We start from the raw sequence: 13,642 nt of genomic DNA on the forward strand, positions 1-13,642 counted from the left end.
TTTAAAAAAAAAAGAATAATTTCCAACACATCTGTGAGACTGTTTAGGGCCTACAGACATCTGTATTATGTTGAATATATAATTACAGCAACAAATGAAAGTCATAAGTCATGCTGCGTGCACTGTATCACCTAAAACCTGATATGAACCCACAAACCACATCTGCCTGAAATCTTTATCCCTGTTTAATTTGAACTTTATTCGCATTCTTTTTTTTTTTGCTGTATTACATTACTAATAGTCACTAAAACGGACCCTCGGGGAGCACTGAACATTTTATCAAGGAAAGACAGAAGGCAGCAAATACCCAGAGCCACTTTAACTGGACTTAAACTGAAACTGGGACCAACAGCTTCAGATTTCTGTGTCTGACTGAGCAGGTGAATAAACACGCTTTGGGAAAGTCTAGATTTATAACCAATTAAACGAGTTATTTTAAATTTGTAGGAACTGATCAAAAAACAAGGTAGGAAAGATAATGTGCTTCTAATAGGAAACCTCTGCTGAGGCCGATTGAAACACAACTGACACGGTTGTTAGGAAATCTGGACTTGTTATCTATCGTGACATTAGAAGTATATTATTTTTTTTGCGGTAATATGCAGAATGCACAATTAATATTTTTTTTTCCCTGCAAGTTTTTGATTAAATGAGTGTTCAAGACCAAAAATAGCACCAAAGAAAAGTGTGGAAATGTTGAAAATATCTATCTATCTATATATCTATCTATCTATCGCAATACATGCATGAGTTCATGAAACCCAAAGCTTCTCATACAGCAAAACGCTGTCCCTGTTGTTATTTTGGTTATTTCTATCATCTGTGACCCATTTTGCTTTTTGATCAGTTTCAACAGCAACAGGCTTTGTGGACACACTGTTCCAATTTCCAACCATTCTGTATCTCCTAAAGTCCCATCCTGAGTCACGTCACCTTCACAGGAGTTGCCGAGTTTAAATGCCGGATGGTCATTTGTCAGCGTTGCCACGGCAAAAAATAAACGTTGCATCATTCGCCTGCGTCAAATGTCGCCGTTTTTAGTCAGGTTTGATGACATGAGGAATGACAAGACATCATGGAAAGACAAAGAGCAGACTGTTGGCATTTGAAGAGATGTTGCAGTGAGACTGAAGCCAGATAGTGAGTAACTGACTAAACATCATTTCTCAGTTACAGTAAACTGAGGCTACTGTGTTTGTCTTACAGATACTGCATTTCATTCACTGCCTGTCCTGAGCTTTAGTCCTCTGTAATCTGCTTTTAAGTGTCTAGATGCGAGTGACTCTACAGATACATCACATACTGTGACATGTAACCCCAGACCTAACCCCTGATAGTTGCTTGCAGTGCTGGTGATGTGGGAAGCTTTGTCAACTGTTAAACACACTTAAAATCACAATTGAGCACCACTGCTGCTACTTGTTAAAGCTGCTGTAGCTCCACTGTACTGCTGTCTCAGAGGACTCTGATTCCAATTATCCGGAATCTGTGTGTGTGTGTGTGTGTGTGTGTGTGTGTGTGTGTGTGTGTGTGTGTGTGTGTGTGTGTGTGTGTGTGTGTGTACCACAGAGTTTATTTGAGTAGAGGACCACTGTACAGGATCAGGTTCTTACCACAGCTGCAGTGATGTCAGCCGTGTGTGTGTGTGTGTGTGTTTGTGATTTACTGTACATACATATACGTATGTAAAAGAACAAATATGTTCATTCTTTATGTGTGTGTGTGTGTGTGTGTGTGTGTGTGTGTGTGTGTGTGTGTGTGTGTGTCTTTTTATCATTTCCTCTGTGATACACACAGTCACAGCACAGCCCAGTCTTCAACAAATCATGTTCACATGCAGCTATTGTGCATTAGTGATTTGCATTAAACGGCCCCATTGAGAGCCAGAAAGTCCAGGTGTGGATTTCTGGATAAATGTTATCCTTTGATGATCATCTTTGTTTTATATAAGTCATCCGACATTTCTATAATGTTATAATAACTAAGATATGCTTTGGCGGTATCCATTTTTTCATACCTTCCTGACATTTCACTAGGGTATGCTGTATAGGACTGTATTTGTGTAAGAAGCGGCTTGTTACTAAAATGAGAATAGCTTGCCCAACTTAAAGGTCAATCCACCTTAAGTTAGTGAGCCTGGGCCAAAGTTGTGGCTAACTTTGGAGCTAACCCCCTTTAATCAGCAGGTGGCAAGCAAGACACTGGAACTCGGCTTGGGTCTTGAGGAGTTGTAGCATTTATTCACCGACAAAAACTAACTTCTCTCACACACGAGTGGTAACCAAACTCATGAAATGTCTAACCATGTCAATCCTTTCTTCGTAGTGTTATACTGCTATGGGCATGTTAAGCCTACAGGCTTTGTACAGTTAGTTTTCCTAAAAAATTACATATTTACTTCATTGTGGGTCTGATGTAACTGTGTGATTTTATCTGTTCGGGCACCATTATTGTGAAGTGTGTGAACTGATGGGCTTTCTTAAATGTACTTAAGTCCCTCTTTCTTTTCCATTTATCTTTCTGACACAAGGAGGAAAAAAAAAAACTTACATTTTGGCAGTTTTTGTTTCCCCAGGAATGTATTTGGCTGATGCAAAATAGCTGCATATGAGCATAATTTGCAGTTAAAAATGGAAGGAAAAAAAAAGTGTGTGTGTGTGTATTACTGCAGGGCCTCTTAGCCCACTATAGATTACAGGACATCCTATTCTGTATCAAAGCACACAAATTCAGACGGACTAAAACAAACACTGGCTGACGACTAGGAACACTACTGCTGGAATATGCGTGTGTGTGTGTGTGTGTGTGTGTGTGTGTGTGTGTGTGTGTGTGTGTGTGTGTGTGTGTGTGTGTGTGTGTTTTGCTGCGCTGAAACATGTGAGTCCATGCGTTTCCGTACACCTGAATGTGTGTATGTGAGACGGATGATATTTCTGTGTAAACTGCACATAGTATAAAAGCATATAAATGGTTATTTACTTATTCCATACAGTGAGGAAATGTGTATGTGTGTACAAGTGTGTGTGCCAAGTATCACGTTACAGGAATATAAACAGCAGGCAGCGGTCTCTTCCTGTATATACAGTAGTGTGTGTGTGCGTGTGTGTGTGTGTGTTGGAATGCACAATGTGTAGTTTTGATTATATCCCAAAATTCTGCAAGTATATGTATACATCTACAGTGCATGTTTTATCTTTGTAATAAAGAGTGTGTGTGTGTGTGTGTGTGTGTGTGTGTGTGTGTGTGTCTGTCTTTCTACTTGCTCTATTCTCTTATTCTCTATTCCAGCACTACAAACAACCACTACTCACTTACCTTTGGGATTATGCTCTGCAGAGAGGAAGAGGAGAAGAGTTAAAGGTTAAAAAAAGAAAAGAAAATTCAGACAGATCCCAGAAAGAGAAAAAGAAAGAGGTATCACTCCTCCTGTGACCAAGCAGCACTGGAAGAACTGGACTCTACTGTTCGAAGAGGAGGGGATTCCCTGGGAAAACCTGCTTCTCCCTGCATATAGATATATACAACCTTAACAACACTCTGGGTGTGCTTTGTTCGCCTTCCCACACTTGGAAAGTACCGCTGGAGGAAAGCGCAGCCCTCCTGACTGAGCCAAACCGATCCTGAATATGATAAGATGTCCAAATCCAAAATAAAACAGCTGCTCGTTGAGGGGTTAGTATGGAAATTGGTCTGACTGAATCTGGAGAGAAAAAGACATCTATTCTTATGAAATTATGAGTATCAAGAGTTCAAGTCGTTTAAAAGAAAAAGAAAGTACCTTACTTTAAAAAAATGAATTCCAATAACCAGCCATTATAAGCCAATGTTTAACCAGAAGACGCTCCCAAACGCAATAGACCGTTTGGGTTCATTTTAACTTTCACTTTAAAGTCAAGCTAAAATGCTATTCCATATATTATTCAAATAACTTATGTTGTGGCCTGTTTCAAGTGTAAATGTTTATAATTGTAAATTGTTGACGATAAAAAAAAACATTATATGTAAGCATCAAGCAAATAAGCCCTGGTTGCCACATGTATGAAAACCTTCATGTGGAAGACAACAATAAAAATCCTCTTTTGTCTCCTATTTGGAAGATTCAGCGATCTGCGCAACTAAGCAGCAGCGCTCAGAAAGGGTAGAAGAGTAACACTGAACTATGAAAATAAGACTCAGGCTGCGAAACTGATTGTTTCTCTAGGAAGGGAGAGCATCTTTTATCCCTGCTCCTCACTGCCAGATTTCCCCCAGCTGCTCTGGGATTTAAACAGCCAGCCTCCTGCTTCTCTAACCTTTAGGCCGCAGCAATAGAAGTCTGGCGAGATTAAGCTCTGATTTGATTGGTTGAAGAGGATTTCCTGCAAAGGTGAATGAGAAGCAGATGGCAGGTTGCAGGCCAATGAAAAGGCACTGGAGGTGCTGAGTCAGAAGGTTCACATGTTATTAAACCTGATGAAAGTCGTGCTTCCTGACTGCTGCGTCCCTTTCCTGTAATAACTCTGCATCAATCTCGCTCTCTCTCTGTCATAATTCTGTCTTTTGTTTACATATTCAGATTTTTCTAATTATCATTTTAAGTCAAGTACATCACATTTATTCAATTAACAACACTGAGAGCCTAACAATATATTATCTCCCAATAAAGTGGTACAATCCAAATACAGCACCACTGACCGCCTCATGTACTTTTGAGGTCTTATTGATTCATTGTATTCCCTATTGTAATTAAAACCAGTTTCTGTGTAAAAATGTTCTCAGATATTTATATTGACCCGTGATAACATTCAAGAAATTCTCAAACCGAAGGAGGACCTATACAGCTGATCCACCTCTGACGAATACACCATACTATGTCTGAAGTGAATGTTCATGTTTAGCAGTACTATTATCTAATCCTAAAACACACACAGTAACTCCTGTCGTTACTTTTATTCTTACTGCACTCTGCGCCGCCAAAGAAAAGAAAGAAAAAGCGGAATTAGAGGGGAGAAAACGAGGAAAACAATAAAAAGGTTTGAACAACACAAAGAGGAAGGGAGAGAAAGTAAAAAAAAAAGAAAAAAAAAAAAGCGAGAAAGAACTAAAAGCATCAATGTTGAGTGAAAGCTCCAGTTAAACGTAAAGAGCATGTCAAATGGAGCAAGGAGGCACTCAGAGCACACCCATACGGTAGCCACTCCTGGCCCGCTGCCAGCCAGTTTTCAATCAGTCTTTCCTGTTCTAAAATCTCCTGTACCGGCTGAGAAATGGAGTGAAATTCTGGATCCATTAGCTGGTGAAAAAAAAGAGGCAGTTGAGTGTTTCATGACTGCAAGCCTTTATTATATCAAAAATAAGTGAGTCGGTTGAGAAGGTGTTCTTTTGTATAATTTAATAGAGAAACACCAAAGTGCTATAACTCAAGTCATTTTATTTTTTTTTACTCTTATAATCTAACCAAATGTCCCTGTGGGGTATCAATAAAGCTGTATTTTATCTTATCTCGACTATGAAATAAATAAAAAAACTCAAACTTCCACTGTAACTGAAAACTGAATAGCATGCAGAGAGTAAAAACGTCTGGCATTCAAGGCTGCACAAATCCCAAAAGTTACTATTTTAACAAAAGAAAAGATATTTATAAAACGTGCAATTGCAGACAGATGCATTCAAATACATATAGTATCAGACAAAAAAAATTGCATATTTTGTTCATAGAAATGAGTGGAGCAGTTAGAAAAAAAAAGCTAAAATAACATATATTTAAAAAACAATGACCAAAAACAATTCACTTGTTCCTTGGACAAAGGAACAAGTGAACTAAATCTGTTAATAAGTCTTTGCTATACAATGCAAACAAACAGGACTGAGAACATGATCTGCTTGGCAGAGGTAACTAGCAACACCAACAACTTCAGCGGGCCTAAAAGGGTTCCTTGGAAATGGATTACAGACCTGGTCGTTGAACAAATTAGGACCTAACAAAAATATGGCAGTCTCCTGGAGACATCAACATGTGGAGATGCTGGCCACTCTGGCAAGCTCAATAAAACAGGAGAAAACAATACAGACTGCCAACCAGCTCCCTAGGTTTCCACATGAATTGGCTAAGCAACCAGTGAATCATGGCTGGCCGTGTTTTATGGAAATTATCTGCACAAGTCGCAATTTATCTTTGACAGCTCGGATGATGCCCATTGTGTATGAGCTAACAATGCACTGTACATGCCAACTTGACCACTTGATCCCTCTGAAGTGTGTTTGTGTCAAGCCCATTGTCAGGGTGTTAGGAAAAAAATCAAATAGGAGGACTAATGAAATTCTTTCTAGATTGTAACGACTACAGCCACCGTCAAGCCTCCTTTAAAAGGGCTTAAGTGGTCAACAGTCTTCTTAAATGTCAAAGCCTTTGTAGGGCTTAGAGACAGGCACAGTAACCACTGGGTGGGATGGTGTTTTGCGGGGTGGGTGGTGTCAAGGCGTAATCATCACCCCTGGGTGGAAGCGCAGAAAGAAAGAAAGAGATAGAGACAAAGTGATGCATTCCTCCCATACCGGGAGAGCATTTAGAGGATGAGAGGAGCCCTGAACTGCTACAACGGTTATTTCTAGTCATAGTTCCACTATCTTGATTGCTACAATAATTGCCACTGTTCATTATAACAACTGCTATAATTATTATGAACCATATTTCTCTATATCTGTATATTTGTATCAGTGTCTCCGTGTCACAACCAGCACTGGCAGACGCCGCCCACGAACAGCCTGGGTCTGTACATGGTTTCTGCCTAAAAAGGAAGTTTTTTCTCACCACTGTTGTACGAAATGCTTGCTCTTGGGGGAATTGCTGGATCTTGGTAAATTATAGAGTGTGGTCTAGACCTACTCTATTTGTAAAATGTCTTGAGATAACTCTTGTTATGGGTTGATACTATAAATAAAATTGAATTGTCTGAGTAACAGCGTTAAAAGGCTTATAAGACACTGCACAATGGTTTATAATACTGATCAACAGGATTTTACGACTCGGGAAAGTTATCACATATGCAACTATTTTATCTTTTGTTGCGACAATCGGCAGTAAACATGAGAAATAACCCCATGTAACGCCTTTCAGATGAACAGGAACGCCTGGTCTTGGGCCCCTAAAATACCTTCCCTCCTTTCTCTCAACCATATGTATCCTTCCTCCCTTTCCTCTTCTCCACCCAGGCATAATTCCCCTCCATACCTCCTTACCCTCATCCAACTCCTAGCCTACCTCACCTCTTTTTTTTCCCCCCCATCCTTGCGTGCCTCTTCTTCCTCCAACTTTTAATAAACCTCTTCAAAATCTACCTCCAGTCCAACAGGTGCCTTCCAAAACACGAGATCAGCCCCCAACACACACTCCACCCCCGCTGCTTGGCGTCCAAGGCCCATTGAAGTACTCCTTATTTTTGGCTATTTTTAGCATCACAATAAAGCTGAACAAAAAAGCAGCACTTCCCCAATATTTCCAGACATTTCACATTAAATGTGCTCCTGGGGAGGGAAAACTGTTCCACCAGCACAGGTCTGCCAAAGCAAATGCAATCCAAAGGAAACAATAGCATGAAAACACATATACGAAATGCTAAAATCAGTGTTTTAAAAAAAAAAAAAAAAAAAAAGAGAACATCTGTGACATTTGAAATAAAGAGTGGTTTTGTTGGTTTGCAAGGGGAAAGTAATATCTTCCAGAATTATTGCAGGGCCTGGAAACAGACGCCTGGAGGGAGTAAGGGGATGAACTGGGCTTGTCTGGAAAGAGCCCAGATGTCCTTACGTCAAGTCAGTGCTCTCTTAGCAGCTGGTGTTCAGCGCCGTTACAGAACACTGCACAGTTCACACGGCTACTAAATTCATAATGTAACTTACATTAATGCAGAAAGTTAGGGGTTTAATGTTAAAGACTTATAGATATATAGATATATAGATAGGGCCATGTCAGGCGTATGGAGAGATTGAAAACAGTTCTACCAAAGAGCCTCAGTCAGCATCGTTCTCAGCAAAACAACTAAGGACAAGTGAACACTCAACACTGTTAGAGCAAAACAAGTGGATTGATTTATGCGGTGTTAAACAGAAAGTCATTACCACCAATGTTTCTGGAAAACACATCTGTCAAAATTATTATCCTGTTAAAATAAGTTTTGATTGGAACCAAACTAGCACACATGGAAACCAGCGTGTGTGTGTGTGTGTGTGTGTGTGTGTGTGTCTGCGTGCGTGTGTAAATGTTTACCTGTCGGTAAGCTGAAGGACACAGTGATGTCTCCAGTCAAGTCAGCAGCGGGGTAGCGGCCGTTGAGGAAAGCCGAAAATGCCACAACTGTTGAGGAACCAGCACCTGAAGAGAGAGAGAGAGCAAAGAAAACGTTCACATTAGAATAAAAGCAGCAAGTCTTCGGTCTCGGCCACTGCAATCTCTCACTGAAGGCTTCTTTCACTGGTCATTTTGACATGTATTCCCGAAATAGGGAAATTCTTACAGCTCGTATGGCTATTAAAAGTCATACCCTAATACTTTATGTTTGGGGAATTTTATGCTTTATTGTACATCTGACAGTAGGGAGAGAACAGGAAATGATGGGAGAAAGAGAGGGGGGTAGGGCTGGGCAATATATATCGATATTATATCGATATGAGACTGAAGTGAAGTCTTTTCCTGGTTTTAAAGGCTGCATTAGAGTAAAGTGATGTAATTTTCTGATCTTAACAGACTGTTTTAGCTGTTCTATTATTTACATTTACCCACTTAGTCATTATATTGCCATTTCTGATGATTATTTATCAAAAATGTCATTGGGTGAATAACATTTTGATAAAGCACCAATTGTCAACCCTGAGATATCCCCGAAATATCGACATCGAGGCATTTGGTCAAGAATATTGGGCTATAGGATCTTCTCCATATCACCCAGCCCTAGAGCGGAGGGCATGCAACAAAGGTCCCCAGCTGGGGGCAAATCAAAGATGTTTCTGCTCATGATCGGCAACTTAACCCAAGATCACCAGGCTGCCATACTGCCGAATGGGTCTTCTGTAGCACAGAGTAATACAAATTGTACTACTGTTGTTTCTTGTTTCAATCTAATTTAGCATTTATGTTTGTTTTTTTTCTTGGAAAAGATCTTGTTTGGCTGCTTATCATTTAACATCATTTAACATTTAAAAATTGTTAGCTTCAATTCTTGAATAAAATAAGAATTTTTGTTACTGGTACCGTAACTAAGTTAGCGTATACCGGTTTGAAAGGCATTTAGAAGGCAGGGGAGAATTAATAAAAGATAGACATTATGGGAAATGTAGGATTCAATGTTTTAGGAGCTTGACCCATACTAGTAAGGATATTGCTGCTTTAATTTTAAACCTTCTATTTTAAAAATGTGTCATTTGCAAGTCCTTCAACTGTCTGGAAATGTAAATCACATGAGAATGCCGTTAAGCAATCGGAGTTATTACAAATTTTAAAGTAATTTTGCCTGTGAGTGGTTTCCTTTCGTTTCTCTTTAAAGAAAGAGAAGGTAGAACGATGGATAAGTAACAGGGCAGCACATAGACACACACACACACTAAAAGAGTCAGCATTTTTTTCAAGGTGTGGACACGACAGGATACAGCGAATCCAATACTAACCAGACCCCTTAATGTACACACACGCTAAACATCTCCAGGCAAGGTGAGGACAGAGGATTAACAACAGTAACTTGCATCCAAGTGTGTATACCCAACACTGAAATTATGTGTAGCATGAGAGAGGGGCGATGACTTGTAGCTTCCCTTTAAATATCCCAAAACCAACAGAGAGAGAGAGAGAGAGAGAGAGAGAGAGAGAGCAAACACACTGGAGAGGAAAAGCAAGAATCAAATACAGACAGAGAGGAAAGGATATATTACAGCTAATGGCTTCATGCAGTCACACACACACACACACACACACACACACACACACACACACACACACACACACACACACACACACACACACACACACACACACACCAGTGTAGTGGTGTAATGGGGCGTGATGCTCCTGAGCTCGGACTGTTACAGGTGACTGAACCCCAAGTATGTGTGTGTGTGTGTGTGTGTGTGTGTGTGTGTGTGCGTGCTAATGGAAAACGTGCATGTGTAGTGAATTAAAGTGAAGAGGCAGTGTGTGTGTATGTGTTTGAAAATATTTATTTCTGACTGTATAACATTGTGTTTCTAGATGTGTTCATTAAAAATTCCCTGACTGACCTTCCACACATGCACACGCACACGCCCACACACACACACACGCACACACACACACGCACACACACACGAAGCAGACCAGGAATGCCGAGGGTGAGACGAGGCCTCTCGAGTTGAAGATAGACAGAGCAAGAGGATCCGAGATGGATGAGAGGAGATGAAAGGAGAGAGGAAGACACCTCCCCTCCGACAGACAGAAGATTAACGATAAAAAGCAGACAGAGACTTTCTCCACACTCTGTCAGATGCCCTGACAGCTTGACCTTCTCTGTCCATTCTTCTCTCCTCTCCCTCCTTCTCACACACTCCTCTCCCCTGTCTAGCATCCATCTCTCCTTTTCCGTGCTCCCTTAATGTTCACATGTCGTCATCTTTTCTTCAATATCACTACTTGAGTATGACTGATGCTGGAATTTTTAAGGTGACATTTTTTTTGTGAAATCTATACAGAGAGTTAAAAAGTATCTGCCAATATTAATTTTGGCTGTGATAAGGATCCCTTAATAGAACTGAGTGAGAAGAGAAAACCAATTGCACTCTTATTTCTGTATGTTAAGTATGAAGCTGGAGCCAGGAGTTTAGCATTAAGACTGGAAGCAGGGGGAAACAGCTAGCCTGGTTCTGTCCAAAAACTTAACAAACATGCCTAGCAGCACCTTTAAAGCACCTTTATTATTTCTCTCTGGAGTATTCAGTATCCTTGTAAAACACACACAAAATGTTGACATAAGGGCAAAATCTGTCTGAACTCTTTGATAACCAAATCGAAAAGAATGGTTCATTATTTTAGAAGTTATGTGCTGGAGCAGTTTATCTGCGGGAGAAGTGACATTTCTCAACTCCTTTAGATGTTGAAACAGATTCGTTGGGGCTGTACTGCTACTAGTTCCATTACTATACTGCATGGCAACGGTTGTCTGCCCATATATGTCGCTCTCTTTTCTCCTTTCTTCTCTTTTCTACTTACAGTATAAACACAGAACAACGCTATACATGTGGCAAGTACCACATGAAATCATTACAAATTAATTTTAAGTCAGGTACGAGTAAATATCCAATTATATACAATCTTGGGTAAATTTCATGCTTCAGACACAAACGTATGGCGACTACGTGCCTCCGGCAGATGAGCCGGAACGTGATGAAGCCATATGCATTGGACGAAGGGCATTAAATAATAAACTGCGCTGGAAATTAAATATGTAACCATAATACATTTTACTAAGCTATAAACAACATCAAATGAAGCAGAAATCAGGGCGCCCCATGAGCTCACTGGGTAGGGCGTGTAACATTAAGGCCAAGTCCTCACCGCAGCGGCCAGGGTTCGAGTCCGGCCCTGCGCACTATGCTGCAGGTCTCTCCCCTCTCTCTCCTCTTTTCTCTCTGTTTCTAAGCATATTAAGCATGAAAGGCCTAAAAAATAAATAAAAATAAAGCAGAAATTTGATTTATTTCTGTACTGCAATTTCCAATAGACCTGTACTAATCCAAAATCAGCTTGTAATATGTCATTTCTCTCCTCTACTCTTCCATCTTTTCCTCCCCACCTTATCCTCCCTCTCAAGTTTCCTCACTTTCTTCTCTTCATCTTGGTCTCCCTTCTCCGCCCATCTCACTCCATTCTCCCTCTCCTGCTTCTCCCTCTTTCTTTTACCTCCCTTTCATTTCGCAGTCCTCTTTTCTTTTTCCTTGCTCTCTCTTGTCCCTCCCTGTCAGCCTGTCTGTCAGCAGAAGGCTTTTAACCTGTGTGACCTGGAGGTCAGACTGGTCAGACTGGTTTAAGTGCTGTAAGTGTTCCCAGGCCCATTAAGACCAACAAACAACACCAGAGAAAGACACAAAGTAATCCCTCATCCTCTCGCTCTCTCTCCCTCGCTCTCTATCATCTCGGTCTCTTTTCTCTTCAGCTTGTCATCATATATACAAGCACATCTGGACAGGTCAGGGGGCTGCTGTGGGCGTTGAACCTGCGAGCTTCAGGTAACGCGTACTTCTGTATGACCTGGAGGTCCGACCCGGTGAGACTATTCAGACTGGTCCCAGTGTTCTCAGGCACATTAACCCATTAACACCCCCGCCAACAAAAACAAATTCCACGAAGGAGAGTCAAGTCCTCGTTTTACTACCTCTCCTTCACTACCTCCTTTTTCCCCATCTCTACTTTCTTCTCACCCTCATCCAGTTCTGTTTTTCTAACTTTCCGTCACCTTTTAATTGCTTCTACACCTTCCTTACCTCACTGTACCTCCCTCTATTTCCTCTACAGAAAAGGAGGGAGCCCTATTCTTCTTTTCTACATAAGCCTGCATCACTCTAATCAGCCTCTCCTCTATCTCGTTACAAGTGTTCTCCTGCTGCCCCCCCTTACCTCCTAACCCCTTCTCTTCCTCTTATCTCTAAATCTCATAAGATGCGGCTTTGTTGACCTACTTGCCTGTGTACACTGTGTACTTGGAGGATTAAAAAATATATATTTAGGGATTTACACAACCTAAACATAACTGAACATGGCAAAATAAGGTTTATTTTTGGGATTGTAGAAAGAAAATGTGGTAATTGCTAACCAGCTCTATTAGTTTCTCTTCATTTCTGAGGACTTGCACAACTACTCTGAGGAACACAGAGGAACACAACACAGCGCAGGGCTGGAGCTGTCCTCAGGTTATAGTACTTGACAGCATGGGTTAAAGTGAGTATTGACTGTTTGGAAGAGGTTAAATGTCAAGAGGGGTGGAGATGGGGCTCTATACCGCACAAGAAGTTGACACAGGGGCGTGTGTGTGTGTGTATGTGTGTGTGTGTGTGTGTGTGTGTGTGTGTGTGCGTGCATGTGTGAGAGACCTTTCTTTGCCATGTGCAAATAATATAAAAAGCAAAACAGTGAGTGAAAAACAAATCTGGAAGGTAAATTCTCCTGAGGCATTCCTGGTCTGCTACTGCTTCATCTGTGTGTGTGTGTGTGTGTGTGTGTGTGTGGTGACATCCAGAGGCAAACAAGGCAATCTGAGTTGACCATCGGTGCGGTGTTAAACACTGACCTTTGACCTGTAGCGGTCAGGATCAGGTCGGATCGCTGTTGTGGGTCTGACCTCAAACACAACTAACCTGATCTTCACTCAGAGATAACATGTCCGACGTGTGGGGTTTTTATTTTCCAGATTCACTTCTGAATTCCAAACAACCATTAGATTTTGTACTGGATTTCCACAGGCTGCTACACAAGGACTCATTCGTTTCGGAGATGTGACTCAGCATTTATATGCACTGTCACTGTACGTTAGCAGTGAAGGTTAAAGCTGATTGGAAAAATAAAACTATATAACTTAAAAACTTGATCTCATCAACTTTTTGATGCTCGACACCAAACTTGCAAAGTGAAAGATGCCAGTGTGAGAGT

At 40.9% G+C, this 13,642-nt stretch overlaps 1 protein-coding gene across 2 annotated transcripts in view; it reads right to left on the reverse strand.

Moving 5' to 3' along the window:
- bbs9 (Bardet-Biedl syndrome 9) overlaps positions 1-13,642 on the reverse strand; it is a 183,155-nt gene that overhangs the window by 131,545 nt on the left and 37,968 nt on the right. For both annotated transcript variants that reach the window (XM_028581570.1, XM_028581571.1), the window contains exon 14: positions 8,246-8,350. In XM_028581570.1, coding sequence (XP_028437371.1) covers positions 8,246-8,350 — 105 coding nt within the window. The remainder of the gene's footprint in view (positions 1-8,245; positions 8,351-13,642) is intronic.

This window comes from Perca flavescens, chromosome 6, assembly GCF_004354835.1.
Source record: "Perca flavescens isolate YP-PL-M2 chromosome 6, PFLA_1.0, whole genome shotgun sequence".
Classification (NCBI taxonomy): Eukaryota; Metazoa; Chordata; class Actinopteri; order Perciformes; family Percidae; genus Perca; species Perca flavescens.